Source organism: Diadema antillarum, unplaced genomic scaffold, assembly GCF_040938485.1.
Source record: "Diadema antillarum isolate AM-2024a unplaced genomic scaffold, OU_Dant_1.0 scf00000114, whole genome shotgun sequence".
Taxonomy (NCBI): Eukaryota; Metazoa; Echinodermata; class Echinoidea; order Diadematoida; family Diadematidae; genus Diadema; species Diadema antillarum.
This window is the reverse complement of record NW_027271003.1, coordinates 3,011,218-3,027,552: the sequence shown is the minus strand read 5'-3', so window position 1 is coordinate 3,027,552 and position 16,335 is coordinate 3,011,218. Positions and strand designations below refer to the sequence as shown.

Below are 16,335 nucleotides of genomic sequence, written 5' to 3'. Positions count from 1 at the left end.
AGACGACACGTATAAAATGCTCATGTATCAGTTTCAATATAGTCGAAATTGTTTTTTTTTTCCTCGAAAGTGTCAACCAACCCTCCGTATTATGCTCGTCTGTAGGCCTATACAGTGCCTAATTTTTGTTTGTTTGTTTAATTTTCTATCAAAGAAGATGGCTGGATAACCCATATTCAGCTGCAAAAGCTGGTCTTCCATACGGGGTCCAGTTAGATGTTTTGCTCTTTGTGATGAATAAATGAAGTGAGATCTTTTACGTGCATGAGTTGTGACTCCTACACGTGGGACCTCCATTTTATGTCCAATCCCAGGGAAATGTGCCTGTATATTCCTATTTGATAAGCGCGAGTTCAAAATAATATTGTCAATTCACAGGTGGACCTCTACTGCAAAATAAATAGTCATCATAAATCCCAATATTCAAAGCCAAGTGAGAAACACATGCATACACGGCCCCAAACTAACTAAATTCAGGGCTTCTTTTAAATTGAATGCAGTTATTTGGAACATGGTTGCCTATTCACGAATTTGAATGACCGACGAGATTCCGTCGCCAGCTTGACATGAATTTGAATGCTCTTTGATGAAATGCGTGCTCCTCTCTTAAATTTGAATGCTCCGATAGTGAATTTGAATGTTCCGATAGTGAATTTGAATGCTCCGAGAGTGAATTTGAATGCTCGGATAGTGAATTCGAATGACCGGATTTTGAATTTGATTGCTGATTCAGTGCTGCGAACGTGGAAAGCGTGAAATAGGAACTTGAATGACAAAAGTATGAAATTGACCGGGAAAACCTATATATATATATATATATATATATATATATATATATATATATATATGCATATAAGTCATTCAAGTTTCGAAAGACACAAGTACAGATGACGTAATTTACAACAACCAAAACACACAACACAACACACACACACACACACACACACACACACATACACAAACACAGAAAACGTTAAGTAAATTATGGGGTGTTGTCTTATGTTTTTGCGTTCTCCATATTTTAAGGAGACGGCAGGTTTGTAATTAAACTTTAAGAGTGGTGTAAAAACAGTGTTTTTTTTAAGAATTCATTTTATCACATCCTTGCTGTTTTGAGGTGCTCATTCTAATTAGTATCCGTCAGGATAACGCATCCTTTGACATGTTTGAATAAATACTACTTTCTCGATCATACCTCAATTTAACATTACAATTATAAGCACTTTTTGATGATAAATACTTTATCATAAACGCAAATGTTGTGAAGATACGCACGTATGTACATATATGTATATTACAATTTATGTGAGTGTACGGCTGGGTGTGTGCGTGACGGTGTGTGGGGCATGCTGTCTGTCTCTCTGTCTGTCTGTCTGTCTGTCTCTCTCTCTCTCTCTCTCTCAATATAGACTTTTTTTCGCTTGCACCACAAACGAGATACAACAGACTTTCCAAGAATAATATTATTGACTTTCTCTTGCACCTTTTAGATGCTATACTTGACTATGAAAACCACAACTCACAAATTATGCGATTCACACAGAAATTTTGCTCAATCTACTATCGCTGAGATATAGTTTATTGACTCGTCCGCAGGCTTCCTCTTTTGAAGAGAGGGAAAGAGATAGCTGATGAAAGACTGACATTCAAGTCTCATGACAAACCTTCCAAGAACTACCAGGACTCTAAACATTGCCAAAAACATTACAGGCACGTGTGCGTTTCACGTATAATGAACATGTGATATAATCGTATGAGCAATGCATTTTGAATTCATAAGATTACTCTGAAACAGCGCGCAATGATTCAAAAGACAAAAGTCATCATAGAAAAAACAAAAATCAATCACCGATGTCCTAAAGATATAAGATCATAACCTGCAGTGTAAGCTTAACGGACATTATTCTATTATTGATAATCTCTGCATTAAATCATTGTTCATGATGATGAAAATAATAAGGAAAAGCATTAGAATGTTTGTTGTAACCAGTAACCTGTTATGGATGTTAAAGTTATTGCACTTGCATACTGCAGAGGTGAAGTTCAGAAGATGTTCTAAATAATCTTAAAGGCAAGCTGTAAAAAAAGAAACATGGAAAAGGAAAAGAAAAGGGGAAAGAGCAATCTTTACTCACCACTATTACCAGCATTGCTACTTAAATAATGAACAAAATGTTAACTGCGATGTCTTTGATAAATGCTGCAAATCATTACAGTTAGCTGACAATATCCATATACGGATTTGAACGTTGTTATTTTAATTCACCTTTTCGCTGTCTTTATGCCAACAATAATAGCAAATAGACTCGAAGCCGAAAATTAATACATTCTTAATAGTAATGCTTTTCATATCAATCTAAACTTGTAATAAACCATGATAGTTTGTTGTACTGAACCCGTTTCATCAAGTATTTTTCCTATATAATTATAATATGCGTGCAGTGACCTGTTGGTGACATTAGCAGATGCCAACAGCATATTAAGAGTTTCACAGCTATGAATGGCCTATGCGCCATTTTAATCATTTTCAGTGCAAGTTCATCATCAAAGCAAAATGAAAGCTTCAACCTTATCATAAAACAGTTCCTCACTAGTAACATAAAGAGAAAAAAAAATTCGAACTATGATTCCAGGTATCCAAAGAATTAATTTTTAGTTTGTCCTGTTTTTCGCAGCCTAAATCACAAGTATCTCAATTTGACGAGCACTGTTAGCTCGTTTTGCGATAAAGCTCTTCATAAATGGCGACGTTGTCTGAGGCAAAGTTCTCCTTGATTTGATCAGATGGACCAATAAGATGCAAAATGAAACAAAGTTTCCTTACGAGATCAGGAAGGAAAGAACTTTGGACGAGCTTGTTCAAGTTTTCTTCTTTTTTACTCTTCATTTTGTCTGTTCAGAATCGTTAAATGTATAACATAGATGTATCGTCATTCTCTCTAGAAGAAAATAGGGTCAGCTAAAATCAGGAGCCGGTTGTTAGATGCCGGCGTAGCGGGCGTGTTTGCAAACATCAGCTTGCCTTCGACGCTGATTAAGTCGAGGATGTCGCTTATTGGCGTGTCAAAAGCTATCTCGTCCTTTGACAGGAGAATGGCCATTGCACCTGGTGTATAGCAGGTTGAAATCAAAGGTAGCATGCATTCAGTTTGTCAGTGACGTCACAATGCAGTTGAGTATCAATAAATGATTCAAAGCAAATCAAATCAATCAAATCCTGCCCCACCCATAGCCTGCTATTTTCTCCCTTTCTTTATGTTTCTCTGTCTCTCTTTGACACACACAAACACACACACACACATCCGTTACACATTATGTCCTCTTGGTCATCATTGGTATTCACTTGATAAAAACGCTATTCATGACAATAGTAGTTTGTACGACTGGATTGGATATGAGGAGAGATTGATGGGTATTGGACCTGGTTATCAATAGTTAATAATAGTATTGCTACCACGAGGTGTGTAGTGATTTCAAATATTAGAGTGACGATGAGGGGGAAATGTACCACGAAAAAAGAAGTTACTTTCTCTAATGCAGATGCAATAAATCAGCAAACAGACAATTTTTATTTGAATGGAAACTATAAACATTTGCGTGTCTTTAAGATTGCGTTCAACGAATAATGGAAATAATTCTGTCAGATCATTCATTCGCATAACGCTCCATATAATCTGTTCGGGTGTTGTTTGTTTTTTGGGGGGTGGGGTGGGGGTAAGTAAAATGCTTATAATTCCAACAGTGATCAATTATATCTCAACAATTCTTGAATGACCATATTGTCATGCACAAGGGAATTTTATTTCTGCGTAAGGAAGAAAGGAGGCATTGATCAAAGTATATCAAGTGGCATTGTCATTGATCTGAATATTTAAAATTGTTCTGCAAATTTGGAGAGGAAATTTTGAACGAAATTAATAAGCACAGTGAAGAAAAAAAGATGTCTCACCAGCGACAGCGGGAGTGGAGAAGGACGTTCCCGATGCGATGGCGAAGGAGTCCTCACTGATTATATCGGCGAGGTCGACTCGGCGGCCCGGAGCATAGATGTCCACGCACGGTCCGTAGTTCGAGAATCCCGCCCGCTCGTCAAAGAACGGACTGGCCGAGTTCACCCGGGAGAGACGGGAGGAGCCTACGGTAATGACCTGGTGTGAGAGAAAAACACGGTCGGTAAACGAACTCAAGTGTGACATCGTAATAGAGTTCTGTCTGTTGACACGCATTGCATCATTCTGAAGAGTATTTTTGAGATCATAACTATGAAATATTTTACATTATATAAAGTGACAGGTATAATTATTCTGGGAGTTTGATAATTATGCAGGGTAAGCAACATGTCTGATAAAAAGAAATATAATTTTTGTAACTGAGAATATGATGCCTATGATACAATAAATTGAATAAGTTTCAGTATCTTTCTTGCTCCATACATTGCACTTTCTACTGCAATGAGGTACTGTAATTTCCAACAGTTATATCTTCTAACCCAAGTGTCTTGACCTGCCATCCGTTTGCCATGAAACGATGGACCTGTTCTCGTATGTATTACTTTTAGTATTCATTGTCATAATCTTGAATAAAGTGTAGGTTATATAACAAACACATTTATTATATTCTCTGATACTGAAGAAATATGGATCAAACCTAATGAAACGTCATATAATGACTACATTTGATTTTCCTTGCTGAAATTTTAGAACCTTAGAGAAGACCTCCGGATGATTTTCAGACTTTTTCAGACATCTATAAACTGGTTACGATGGGTACAGGGTTACAGAATTAGTACTTGCAGACGGTCGTACCTAACTTCGAGGATATGCTGCTGGCTTCGATAATTCTATGGGGCGCCAAGAGTCGCACGGTAGATTTCGTGACGAAATGGCCATCTTGTCGACGAAATTACGGATTTCGTAATGAAATCGACCGTGCGACACATGGCGCCCCATAGAACTTATCATCGAAATGAGCTCATCCTCGAGGTTAAGGATCATCGTCTGAACGTAGATAGTGATTGGGATAAGAAGTAAGAATATTTTTAAAACATAACAAATCACAGTGATCAAGGCTGATGAAATAGCAGCTTCACATTGGAATGTGTGATTGGGCAGAACAAAAGCAGAAAGCATGCATACATTCTACACTTAAGGTCCACAATAAATTCCACAATCTCTACCTGGCACTATATCAATCTATGTAAACTAAATACATAATGTAAAATCATATAAATTGTGCGGAGTGTCCCTTTAACCTTTTGTGGGCTTTGAATACCGGTTTGCACTTAAAACCCCTTAGTACATTGCACACACTGTCCAAAGTCCCTGACGCAGAAAGGGTTAATCATTAAGTCATTATTATCACCACAAGGTTTGCATCAGTGGCCCTTGCTACAACAGCGAACCATATAGCGATCAAATCTCTTGCTTCTCAACTACAAATCAGCTATAGGCCTATACTTACGAAATCATTCTTCGCCGGAGAGTACATGCAGGCATCGGCCGTGTTGGGCTGAGCACCTGTGTTACCAGCGGCAACGACAAGCAAACAGCGGGTTTTAGTGTCCAGGTTTTCGAAGGCCTCGTCTATGGTAAGCGACATGGTCAACGATATCAACGAGTATGAGACGATGCACTTCTCGTTCGGATTATTCGCCGCCCATTCAAAGACAGCATCGATGCCTGTAAAATGTTTAGAGCAGATTGGAAAAACATTGATATATCAACAGAGTACTGCCATAACTGTCACTAGAGCATTGTCAGGTATGCTCCTGTGTTGTTGTTGTTGTTTTTGTTGTTGTCGTCGCTGTTGTTGTTGTTGTTGTTGTTGTTCTCTGGGTCAAGAGGGCCGCCATGAGTAAAAGACTTGTCCATGGATGTATGCATTGGCCAGAACACAACGCCAAAATCTCATCATTGACTGATTGAGAGCCCATTGTGACGTCACAGTGCACTGTCCCAAATTTGACACAAGGTGGTCAGACGTATATGGAATTTTTAATTTCGCGCGGTCCCGAACTTTGATGGTCAAAAGCCAATCAACAGCGAAAGAAAGAACAATGCCTACATAATGTTACACGATGACACCAGAACCACACACGACGGCTAAAAACGAAGTTTACCCGAAGGACACACGAAGGAAATACGATGACTAGGCCTACACGAAGATTGTGCTACCTCTCTCTCACGGACTTGCTGCTGGAGCGAGCCTCCTCCGGTATAATAACTGCCTGGCGCGCCTCGGCGGTCATACGATGGCTTACTCAGAGAAGATGCCATCACGAATGACCCGATGTTTTACCATCAGAGCTGAATTTGAGCACTTTTTTTCATCGTGTGTTCATCTTTGCTCAATTTTGGGACAGTTTGACGCCTACATCATATCGCCACAGTGCTCGTGATGAAAGTGTGAAGAGGTCACTTTACATTATTTTATCTTGAAGAGTTTTACTTACCGGCTACGACATCATCTGCCGTTGCGATGCCTTGTTCGTTGGCCACGCGAATGCTCCTCACTGTTGCCTCCCGCGCGATCCCGATGTTCTGGCCGATGGCGACACTCGCAACCCTGGTTCCGTGACCGTTAGGATCATGTGGGTCTGCCGTGGGCTGAATTGAATACGGCGGCGAGATGAATTTATGAATAATACATCATTTCAAATATCATTACAAATATCAGAGTGTTACACCTGCAGTTTTCTCATGTTTTTAAAGGCTGATCTTCTACGGACGGCTGATTTTCCGAGGAGCATCCATCTTGCTTTTCGGAAAAGCATACTGCAAAAAGTCCGGTGTTAGATAGTGAACACCGAGCTGGTGTTAAATTTTCGGTGCTCATTTATGGTGTTAAATTAACACCTCCGGGTGTCATTTCCAAATTTTAAACTGTTTTTTTGAAGAGTTTCTTAGTAACTGCACTTCTTGTTGATTTTTAATTTAAACAAGACGATCAAGAATTTTACATTAAAATACTAGATTTTTGACAAAATGTGAAAATAAATTTACACCAAAGTAACACCAGCTGGTGTGGTCTCTTATTGAAGCTGGACGGGTGTTAAACCATTGATATGAACCCCAACAAATATCAAATCAACACCATGTGGTGTCATTTTTGAATTAACACCAGTACAATGTCAAAATAACACCAGGTACAGTGTCAAATTAACACCACGAAGTGTCAGGTGAACACTTTTCAACACCATCACAGTGCATTTTCAACACCTGTGGGTGTGGTCCTTTATTGAAGTTTGATCGGTGTTAGATTTAACACCCGTGGTGTGAAATCTAACACCGATGTTTTTACAGTGCAGTACCTTTAAAAAAATATTGGTGACATCTAACCCATGTGCAACTGAAATGAGTTATCTTCATTACATTTTCATTCCCTTTTCATCAACATATTCGAAGAAAGCATAACATTGTTGTGATGTTCTGCTCCAAGTTCACTTGAAATGTCTTGAAATTACTCGTTTTCAGTTTTCACAAGGTTTTCCTCAATTTTGAAAGGGTTGGGGTTTTTTCGTGTCGTTGTTGTGTATACTTACATCATTACCGACGAAATCAGCGAAAGACTCGGCTCTGTTACTGAACTCGTTTTGTTCACTAAACACACCTGTGTCGAGAACGAAGATGGTAACTCCGGCACCTCCCGCTGTAAATTAATGATGCAAGTTATGAGAATGACAAAAATGAAAAAAGAAAGAAAATCATTATGATGATAATAATGATGAGAATGATAACAATAGTAATAATCTATTTCGTCAGTCGTTACCAATTTAGCAAGTCGTTAACAAGTTTTTAGCAGCGTGTAATCATCAGTCATCCAAATTTGTACTTGCCAAGAACAATGACAAGTTAATGTTTGCTTCACTTTAATAACTATAATCGTTTTAGTGCTACTAACAAACTACAGTTGCTGAAACCACCGTATAGACACCACTATCATCATCATGGTTTGGTACTCTTGCTACTTGGTTACAATGGTTACAATGACGAGAAGCCTACCCAAGTTAAAGGTGGCTCCATCGAGAGGGAGATCGACCTGGTCTACGCGATCCTGGGAGTCCGTGGGGAGAGAGGGAAGCTGGCTCGTCCGCTGGATGGAGTTCTGCTCGACCCTCAGACCGCCCTCAGCTACAATCTGTGAAGTCAGAATTTGCGGCACGATTGATATGGATGCAATCTGGAGAATTCACTTGATTTTAGTTGCTTCAGTCTCATCTGATCTCATTTAATTTCATATGATTTAATTTGATTTTATGAATAAATTTTTCTCCAAGTAAACATCTAAGTCTGGAGTAGTATACTACATTATATACATAACTTAAAGAGTCAAATTCTTAGTATTTGCAATAATGATTGTAGTTTATATCCAGGGGCGGATCCAAGAATTCTGTAAAGGGGGGGGGGGGGGGGGGCGTGACTAATATTTCACGAAAAATAAAAGTAGGGCGTGCGCCGGTTGCGCTCCCCTCTGGATCCGCCACTGAATTATCAGAACATGACAATTTGTGTACGTTACCCTCCTGGCGCAGTGTTCGTCAGCGTTGAGGGCGACAAGCGAGAGCACACCGGTGACAGTTCTCTCGACTTTGGCAGTATGACATTCCGGGAATTCCCCGTTTGAGAGGTCACGGAGGAGAGAGTTCAATCTTCCGTTATTCTGCAGGGGGACAAAGTGTTGGAATATTTAAAAAACAAGAATAAGTGCATCATAATGGTTTGGCTAAAAAGGGGGAACGCTTCAACTTCATTGTTTAACTTAACACTACGCACGAAAGTACTGCGAATGGTTACTTACTGGATAGCAGTAAACAGATTTTGAAATCATGTCGACAAACAAACAAACAAACAAACACATAACATTTGCATACACGCGCACACACGAGAATACACTTTCTGAACACTGTATGGCTTCGGTGTCTTCAGTGAATAGCGCGCATCAGTATCATCTCCAATGACAAATTATTCATTGGTTGTGAGTCACTCTGCGTATATTTCTTTCTTTCTTCCTTTCTTTTTTAACCAGACTCTAATAGCCGGCGTCGCTTCGTGAGTTCCAGCTTGTTCCTAAGTTGCCGCGTCCAAATTATTTCTAATGATATCGTCATTGCCTGTTTACTTTCTTTCTGTTTTTCAGTCTTTACTTGCTAACGAGGACTATGCTACAAAAATATCAGACTTACCGGCGCACTGATAAGGAACGATCCCGGCAGAGAGTCGTTGGAGAAGACAATGTCGTCAAAATCGTAGACAACCTCTCTGCTGTCGCTGCCACTGTCGCTGCCACTGTCGCTGCCACTGCTGCTGCTACCACTGCCAGACGAGCCACTCTGGGCACTCCCACTGCTGGAGTGGTTTCCGTGCGTGACTTCCAACCTGCGAGGAAAATTTAAAAATAGTAATCACTGAACTGATGATAGATAACTTTAAACTTTATTGGCCATCGACTTTATCGATTGAATTGAAATCATAACTATAATGTCTTATTCATGAATTAATTTGAGAGGATTGTGTGCAGCTTTTTTGTTCTGAGGGAGGTTTCAACTATACAGATGCTTGATTTTTTCCCCAAAAAATGAAGTATACATTAAACCTATCGTGAGTTATTGAAGACTTCACACTTGTGGATAGATATGGATACTGGTCAAACTGTCAACAAAACATTTCCTGCCAATAGCTGTGGATGCTTTGGGGGTAGAACCTAGTCCTTTTTTTAAAGTTACTCAAAAGACAGCGAACATGAATTTTACCGTGTAATACTTGAAAAAACAACAACATGCTTTTCAGTTTAGAATACTTCATTTTTTCTTAGCGACCAACCCATATTCTAATGATGAAGTGATTTATTAGTGCAACTCAAAATCCACGTTAAAAGGAATGTTTTTACTTCAGGTGGTAACAAATAAATAAGTTCCGCGATATTGCTTCCAAGTCAGAAACTCAAATATGACTAACATTATAGCCAAACTGAATACGTGCTTCAGCTTTATGGAATAGCAATACGTTACCACGAGAGGGAGGCAATAACGACGAAAGCTACAAAGATCAAACGCTGCATGGTGATGGGTTGGGCGTGTCAGATCTTCCGGAAGACTTCTGATATGATATGACACCTCATTAGCAGGTTCCCAGCGCTTTTATACTTTTTCTCCTCTCAAGTATTGCTTCGAACGCTGTACGGCAATAACTAAGCTAATAAAACGACTTTACTGTGCATGAATGGGTCGACAAACAAACATTGACGACGGACAGAGATATGTGGCAGAGCATTGTGTACTTAATCTCGGATATGTCCGTCACGTACAATGCAGTAGCAGAAGACTATAGTAAGAAAATGGGGATAAACAAGATAGTTTTGTCCACGAAACGTATACAAAGACATAGAATAAATACGTGATTGGCACAATGTAACGCTGTGCTGCAATCGAATTCTCCTACACGCAAGAAAATGCATATTATGATAACGCTTCATGTTTGCCTTGGTGTCCGTTACCCACAAGGGTATCATCGTCCACTTTTTCCTGAAGACGTTCTTGTAGTCTAAAAAAACTTCTTTTCATTACGAAAGATTTTGATTCAACTGTCTGAAGCACAAATATCAACATGTATATCAGGTATACATATCACGTGCATGAACAGTTGTTTCGTCACGCATTCCGGAAGATTGCTATTAGGAATGACAATGCAGAATACAAACGCGCTGTATCTCACTCTCTATCTCTTCCTCTTTGTTCCTTTTCTGCTTTGCACTTAGAGCTTATTAAAAAATAGTAATAAGAATGAAATGTAAATGAAATGCAAAAAGTGTTCATTCTTAATACCATGCGGCAAGTCAAAGATAGAATGTCTCGAGGATAAATTCTGTTCAAGTATTGTATGACAAGCAGGTGTGAAATTATTACATAAATAAATAGTGTGACCTATCTACAAAGCAAACTTTATATAGCTTGTGTCCAAATTACAAAATGATATGTCATTCATAGTTGAAAGAGAAAACGCAGAGAAATTTGAGACGGAAACGAAACAAAATAACAGGGAATGATTAACGATGAAACTTACTCTTATTACAGGAGCTTTCGACAAAGACGGACACAGTGGACGGTAGGCCTACATTGAGAAATACAAACACTGGAACGATACCATAAAGCATAAAGAAAAAAGGGGAAAAGTGGAGGAACAAAAGCATATAAAAAGGTACTTCAATAGAGGGAGATCAGATAACATTGTGCTATAATGTGTATTGTTCACAGATAAAGTCTCCCAAAGTATTGTAGTTATAACCCTTCTTTAATTTACCCGAACAAGGCTGTAACAGGGAGGTGTGAGAGCCTAAAACTCACACCTCCCTGGCTGTAACAAGCCTTGTAGTTCTGTTAAGCTCGGATTTTGCAATTGACAGTTAATGTAGTTAGGCCTTAAGAATTCAGAAATTATACTCTATATATAGGAAGTAACATTTCTGTTACGGGCAAGTAAAATCACCATCTTCAAAGTTGTAAAAACAAACACAATTTCTCTTGCGTGCCACTGAGAAACATTAGTCATGTAAGTTTGCAATACTGTCACGCAAATACCAGCATTAAGAACGTGCGTGTGGGACTTGTGATTTATGGAGGAGTATGCGTACACAATATGTCACCATGCAGATGATGATTACAAAATAATGTCTTAGAAATCCTTTCATCAGTATAGAAATAGGAAAATATAAGTAACATTACGGTAGCAATAATCACGAGCAGCAGATCCGGTTTTTAAAGGTTACTGTTTCCGGAGTTATTCGTTTGCTATGTTTTCTTCCGTCAAGAGGCACAAATCTTACACAAGTAAAGTTTTACTATGTTAAGAGTGTATTTCCTTCAACAACTTAGCAGATTGTGTCAGAACACGTGACCTTTCAATTCACAGTCAAGATGCCCGTAACTTAATGAAAGCATGTATCATTTTTTTGCGTCAAAATTGTCAATAATAAATCTTTTTCTGGTCCCATTAAACCTTTAAATGTAGATTCTGGTGGCGTGGATTTTGTTTAAAAGAATTTATTATTCAGTGTTCAGACCTGCGAGACATAATTATGTTTAAGCGCCAGATGGGAAAAGCAAACTTATGCGACTGTAAAAATGACGTTTTTATAGCAAAGAAGATAGACGCTGTTTTAGTCGACAAGTCGTTACAAAGACCTGCAGTTCTTTTCAAATGAAATATCTTTGTGTGACCATACGTACCTTACCAAACATACAGCTGCCATAAAAAGGATTATAATTCTTCTAGGACAGACAGAAAGTCATAACGTTGAAGCAAATATCCTGTTCGTAACGCATAAAAGGCATAAGAATTCTGAGTGAGAGTTCAGAGTGGGCTATTTTTCTTCTTCGACAAATCCTGTCGACATTTTGCCTCACAGTAATCGTTCCGTGAGTATTAACGATCATAATTGTTATAACTTAATATCATTTTACTCTACGTGTACATGTAAATGTGAATAAATATACGAATACAAAAATCATATATATATATATATATATATATATATATATAATATGCATAGATATATATATATATATATATATATATATATATATACATATATATATATTAATCAATTAATTGATTAATATATGGGTGGATAATCCAGTTGTTGAGAAGGTAGTTAACGAGAGGTGCCTAAAGCTGCATAAAAAAAGAATAATAATAATCTCCTACCAGACTTCGTGCAGTTCAGGGGAACACGGTATAACAAATTGGTGCTATTGTTGTTTTGTCCCAGTGTTCCACGTCTTACAAGCTTGGCTTTCTTAGTGGAACACTGTTTTCCATCATTGTGATTATTTACCATTTTTGTTGCCATGGCAAAGTCCATTGTTTCTTTCTTATGATATCACTCGTGCATATACTTTATATTGTATTTGAAAAAAAAAATCCTTTATCAGACGAGTGTAATAACAATGAAAAAATTGTATCACTTTGGATTATGTCAACTTTTTCTTTTCTTTTTGATGATGGAAATAAATACACTATTGAATTGAATTAAATTAAACATGAAACAAACCCTCAGTACTTTTCAACACAAAACTGTGCACTCCCATCGTGAACTACACCATGCTGTTTTCAAAGGATTAATATTTATAACAAATTCATTTCAAGCAGTATGCATGATTTGAATTACAATGACATTGTTTCAACTTTCAATAATGTGTGATGTATCCCCCAGGGACTGTGTTCCATGTTACGAAGTGCCGTATTCTATAATTATGATGAAAGCAGGCTTCGCAAACAAGCATAATAATCATTACTATTATAGTATTTGTCAACTTTGATGTACGTATGTAAAGTTTATGTCGTCGTAAACATGTGCCAAAGGGCATTAATTTCACCCTCTGCATGGCGTGTCTCAAATTCCCATATAAAGCTTATTATGTCAGTCAAATATAACATCAGCTGTCATTTTATCGCTTAACGCAACATTCGCAGTATACAAGAGCCTCAACGTACGTGATTAATCCGTGAGCAATCATGCATGAGTGTCGGATTTCTCGTCTTTTGTCCTACAGTGACACTGAGTCGATAGAAGCATGGGGAGTAGGATGGAAGTTGCTGCTCTTGTCTCTCTGGTGGTAACGGCTGTCCTGCTAAAGTCTACATGCGGCGCGGAAACATGTGAGTTAATGGGATATGGTACCGTATTTATGGGTAAACTCGGCCTAGCCCGTAATTAACTCGGCCCTTTTAGAGAGCCCTCACAAGGGGCCAAGTTTACCCGCTGGGCCGACAATGGCCGAGTTTACCCATAACTACGGTATAGTTTTGGTCGAGATGGGGATTCAGATTTTAAACTTTTTTGCGAGATAATTATAAACAACTTATAAGATATGAAAGAAAATGCAACTTTAAGAGGAATTAAAATCTTATTTGATGAAAATCAGTTTTGAAATGGCTGAGAAATCCAAAAGCAAAATAAATTAAACAAAGTAGTCTAATAAAAAGGGGGACGTACATTTTTTACTAGGATTTTTTTTTGTGGATATCTCACTTATTTCACAACCAATTTTAATGAAATAATTTAAACTTTGAATTCCTCTCAATGTATGCTCTTTGTTTCATGTTCCAAATTTTTGAGGTTTCTCATTTGCTCATCACAGTTGGAAGCCTGAAGCCCCATCTCAACAAAACTATATACATTTCTCTTAAACCATTATCCAGATAAAGATTTTTCTTTTAACAATTGCCCTTAAAGGACAAGTTCACCCTCATAAACATAAGGATTGAGAGAATGTAGCAATATTAGGAGAACACGTCATTGAAAGTTTGAGGAAAATCGGACAACCCGTTCAAAAGTTATGAATTTTTGAAGTTTTTGTGTAGTAACCGCTGGATGAGAAGACTACTGCAGTGTATGAATAACTTAGATGTCACATGCGTACAACAATATAAGGAAAATATAAAGAGAATTTCCACAAAATTCCATCTTTTGAAAAAAGTACATATTCCCTTGACTCGTTACCGACATATGTTAGGGGTAATATTATTCCCCCTGCTTTTAGAAAGAGACAAGTCAAGTGCTCTTTTATTATGCGAAAAAAGTGAAAATATGTTGAATTTTCTTTACATTTTCTTTATCCTGTTGTACGCATATGACTCACAAGCTGTAGTAGTCTCCTCATCCAGCGGTTCCAACACAAAAATTTTAAAAATTCATAACTTTTGCATCGATTGTCCAATTTTCCTCAAACTTTCACTGATGTGTTCTACTAATATTGCTGCATTTTCTCAATCCTTATGTTTATGAAGGTGAACTTGTCCTTTAACATGATTATCTATCATGCAAAGAGAAGTGTGCAGGCTTGTGCATTAAGCATGTAATTTTATTGGACAAGTGTTCATGGTCTGATATAGAACTGTTGCTAAATTTTTCCGTCCGTTTGGGGAGTAGCTGGTATATTGAGAAAAGAAGTTGTATCTTCTTAAATTGAAAGAAAAAAAAATATCCAAATCTTCTCTTCCCACGAGACACCTATTACAAGGCATATTTATTAGATATAAGAGTTACCTAATCTATAATTATAGATACATTGATAAACTTAATATGTCTGGGCATTTTCAAGGATTGTAGTTTGTTTTAGTATACAAAGTAAGAAAAAAAAAGTAAACGAATGCCTGTTGAAAAACCGCATGAGGTCAACGATTTCTCGAATATGCGTTGTTCGATAGCCTCACGTACAGTTAGTCATGGTATTCCTTTAAAACGAGAAGGTAGTACACTGTAAAAACATCGGTGTTAGATTTAACACCACGGGTGTTAAATCTAACACCGATCAAACTTCAATAAAGGACCACACCCACAGGTGTTAAAAATGCACTTTGATGGTGTTGAAAAGTGTTCACCTGACACTTCGTGGTGTCAATTTGACACTGTACCTGGTATTATTTTGACACTGTACTGGTGTTAATTCAAAAATGACACCACATGGTGTTGATTTGATATTTGCTGGTGTTAATATCAATGGTTTAACACCCGTCCAGATTCAATAAGGGACCACACCAGCTGGTGTTACTTTGGTGTAAATTTATTTTCACATTTTTTCAAAAATCTAGTATTTTAATGTAAAATTCTTGATCGTCTTGTTTAAATTACAAATCAACAAGAAGTGCAGTTACTAAGAAACTCTTTAAAAAACAGTTTAAAATTTGGAAATGACACCCGTTGGTGTTAATTTAACACCATAAATGAGCACCGAAAATTTAACACCAGCTCGGTGTACACTATTTAACACTGGACTTTTTGCAGTGTAGGCTAGTGTCTCCTTGGAAAAAAAGTAAGTCTGATTACAATATACAAAGACTACACTCTTAAAACATCCGAGTCGGAACTGACCCGGAACTGGGTCCGTTTGGGTCACACACACCGTTCCGGGTCAGAAATGACAAGGATTTGGGTCAGATATGACCCATTCAGAGTCATGAATTGGGTCAGGGTGACCCCATTCGGGGTCTTCATGACCAAATTCCAAGTCATTTCTTACCTGGAACGGTGTGTGACTCCAACGGACCCAGTTCCGGGTCAGTTCTGACTCGGATGTTTTAAGAGTGTATAATTATGTGCAGGGAGGTGGGTCTCTCTTCCACATCCCTGATATGTGCAAGTTTTGACTAATATGTGTGAGTCAAGACTCTTGTCTCTGTTCAACACATTTCTTACAGGGAAGTGCATGTGAAAATAAAACAGTAGGTCCTAATATTACCATTAAAAATATTGTTCTACGTTTCCCCTTTTCCCGATCTATTCATTTTCAGCTGCATTGGCTTGCGAAGGGGAAACACTTTCGATTAGCTGCGATGCGAA

The 16,335-nt window shown here is 38.0% G+C and overlaps 1 protein-coding gene across 1 annotated transcript; it reads right to left on the bottom strand.

Moving 5' to 3' along the window:
- Positions 1 to 2,939: 2,939 nt before the first annotated feature.
- On the bottom strand, positions 2,940 to 10,056 carry LOC139719742 (extracellular serine proteinase-like). Its single transcript, XM_071631131.1, has 9 exons — positions 10,007 to 10,056; positions 9,182 to 9,374; positions 8,518 to 8,658; positions 8,001 to 8,136; positions 7,541 to 7,647; positions 6,452 to 6,605; positions 5,461 to 5,678; positions 3,950 to 4,148; positions 2,940 to 3,106 (listed from the first exon to the last, which is right to left on the bottom strand). Exons 1-9 carry the CDS (start codon positions 10,054 to 10,056, stop codon positions 2,940 to 2,942), a joined length of 1,365 nt encoding a protein of 454 aa, XP_071487232.1.
- Positions 10,057 to 16,335: the final 6,279 nt, after the last annotated feature.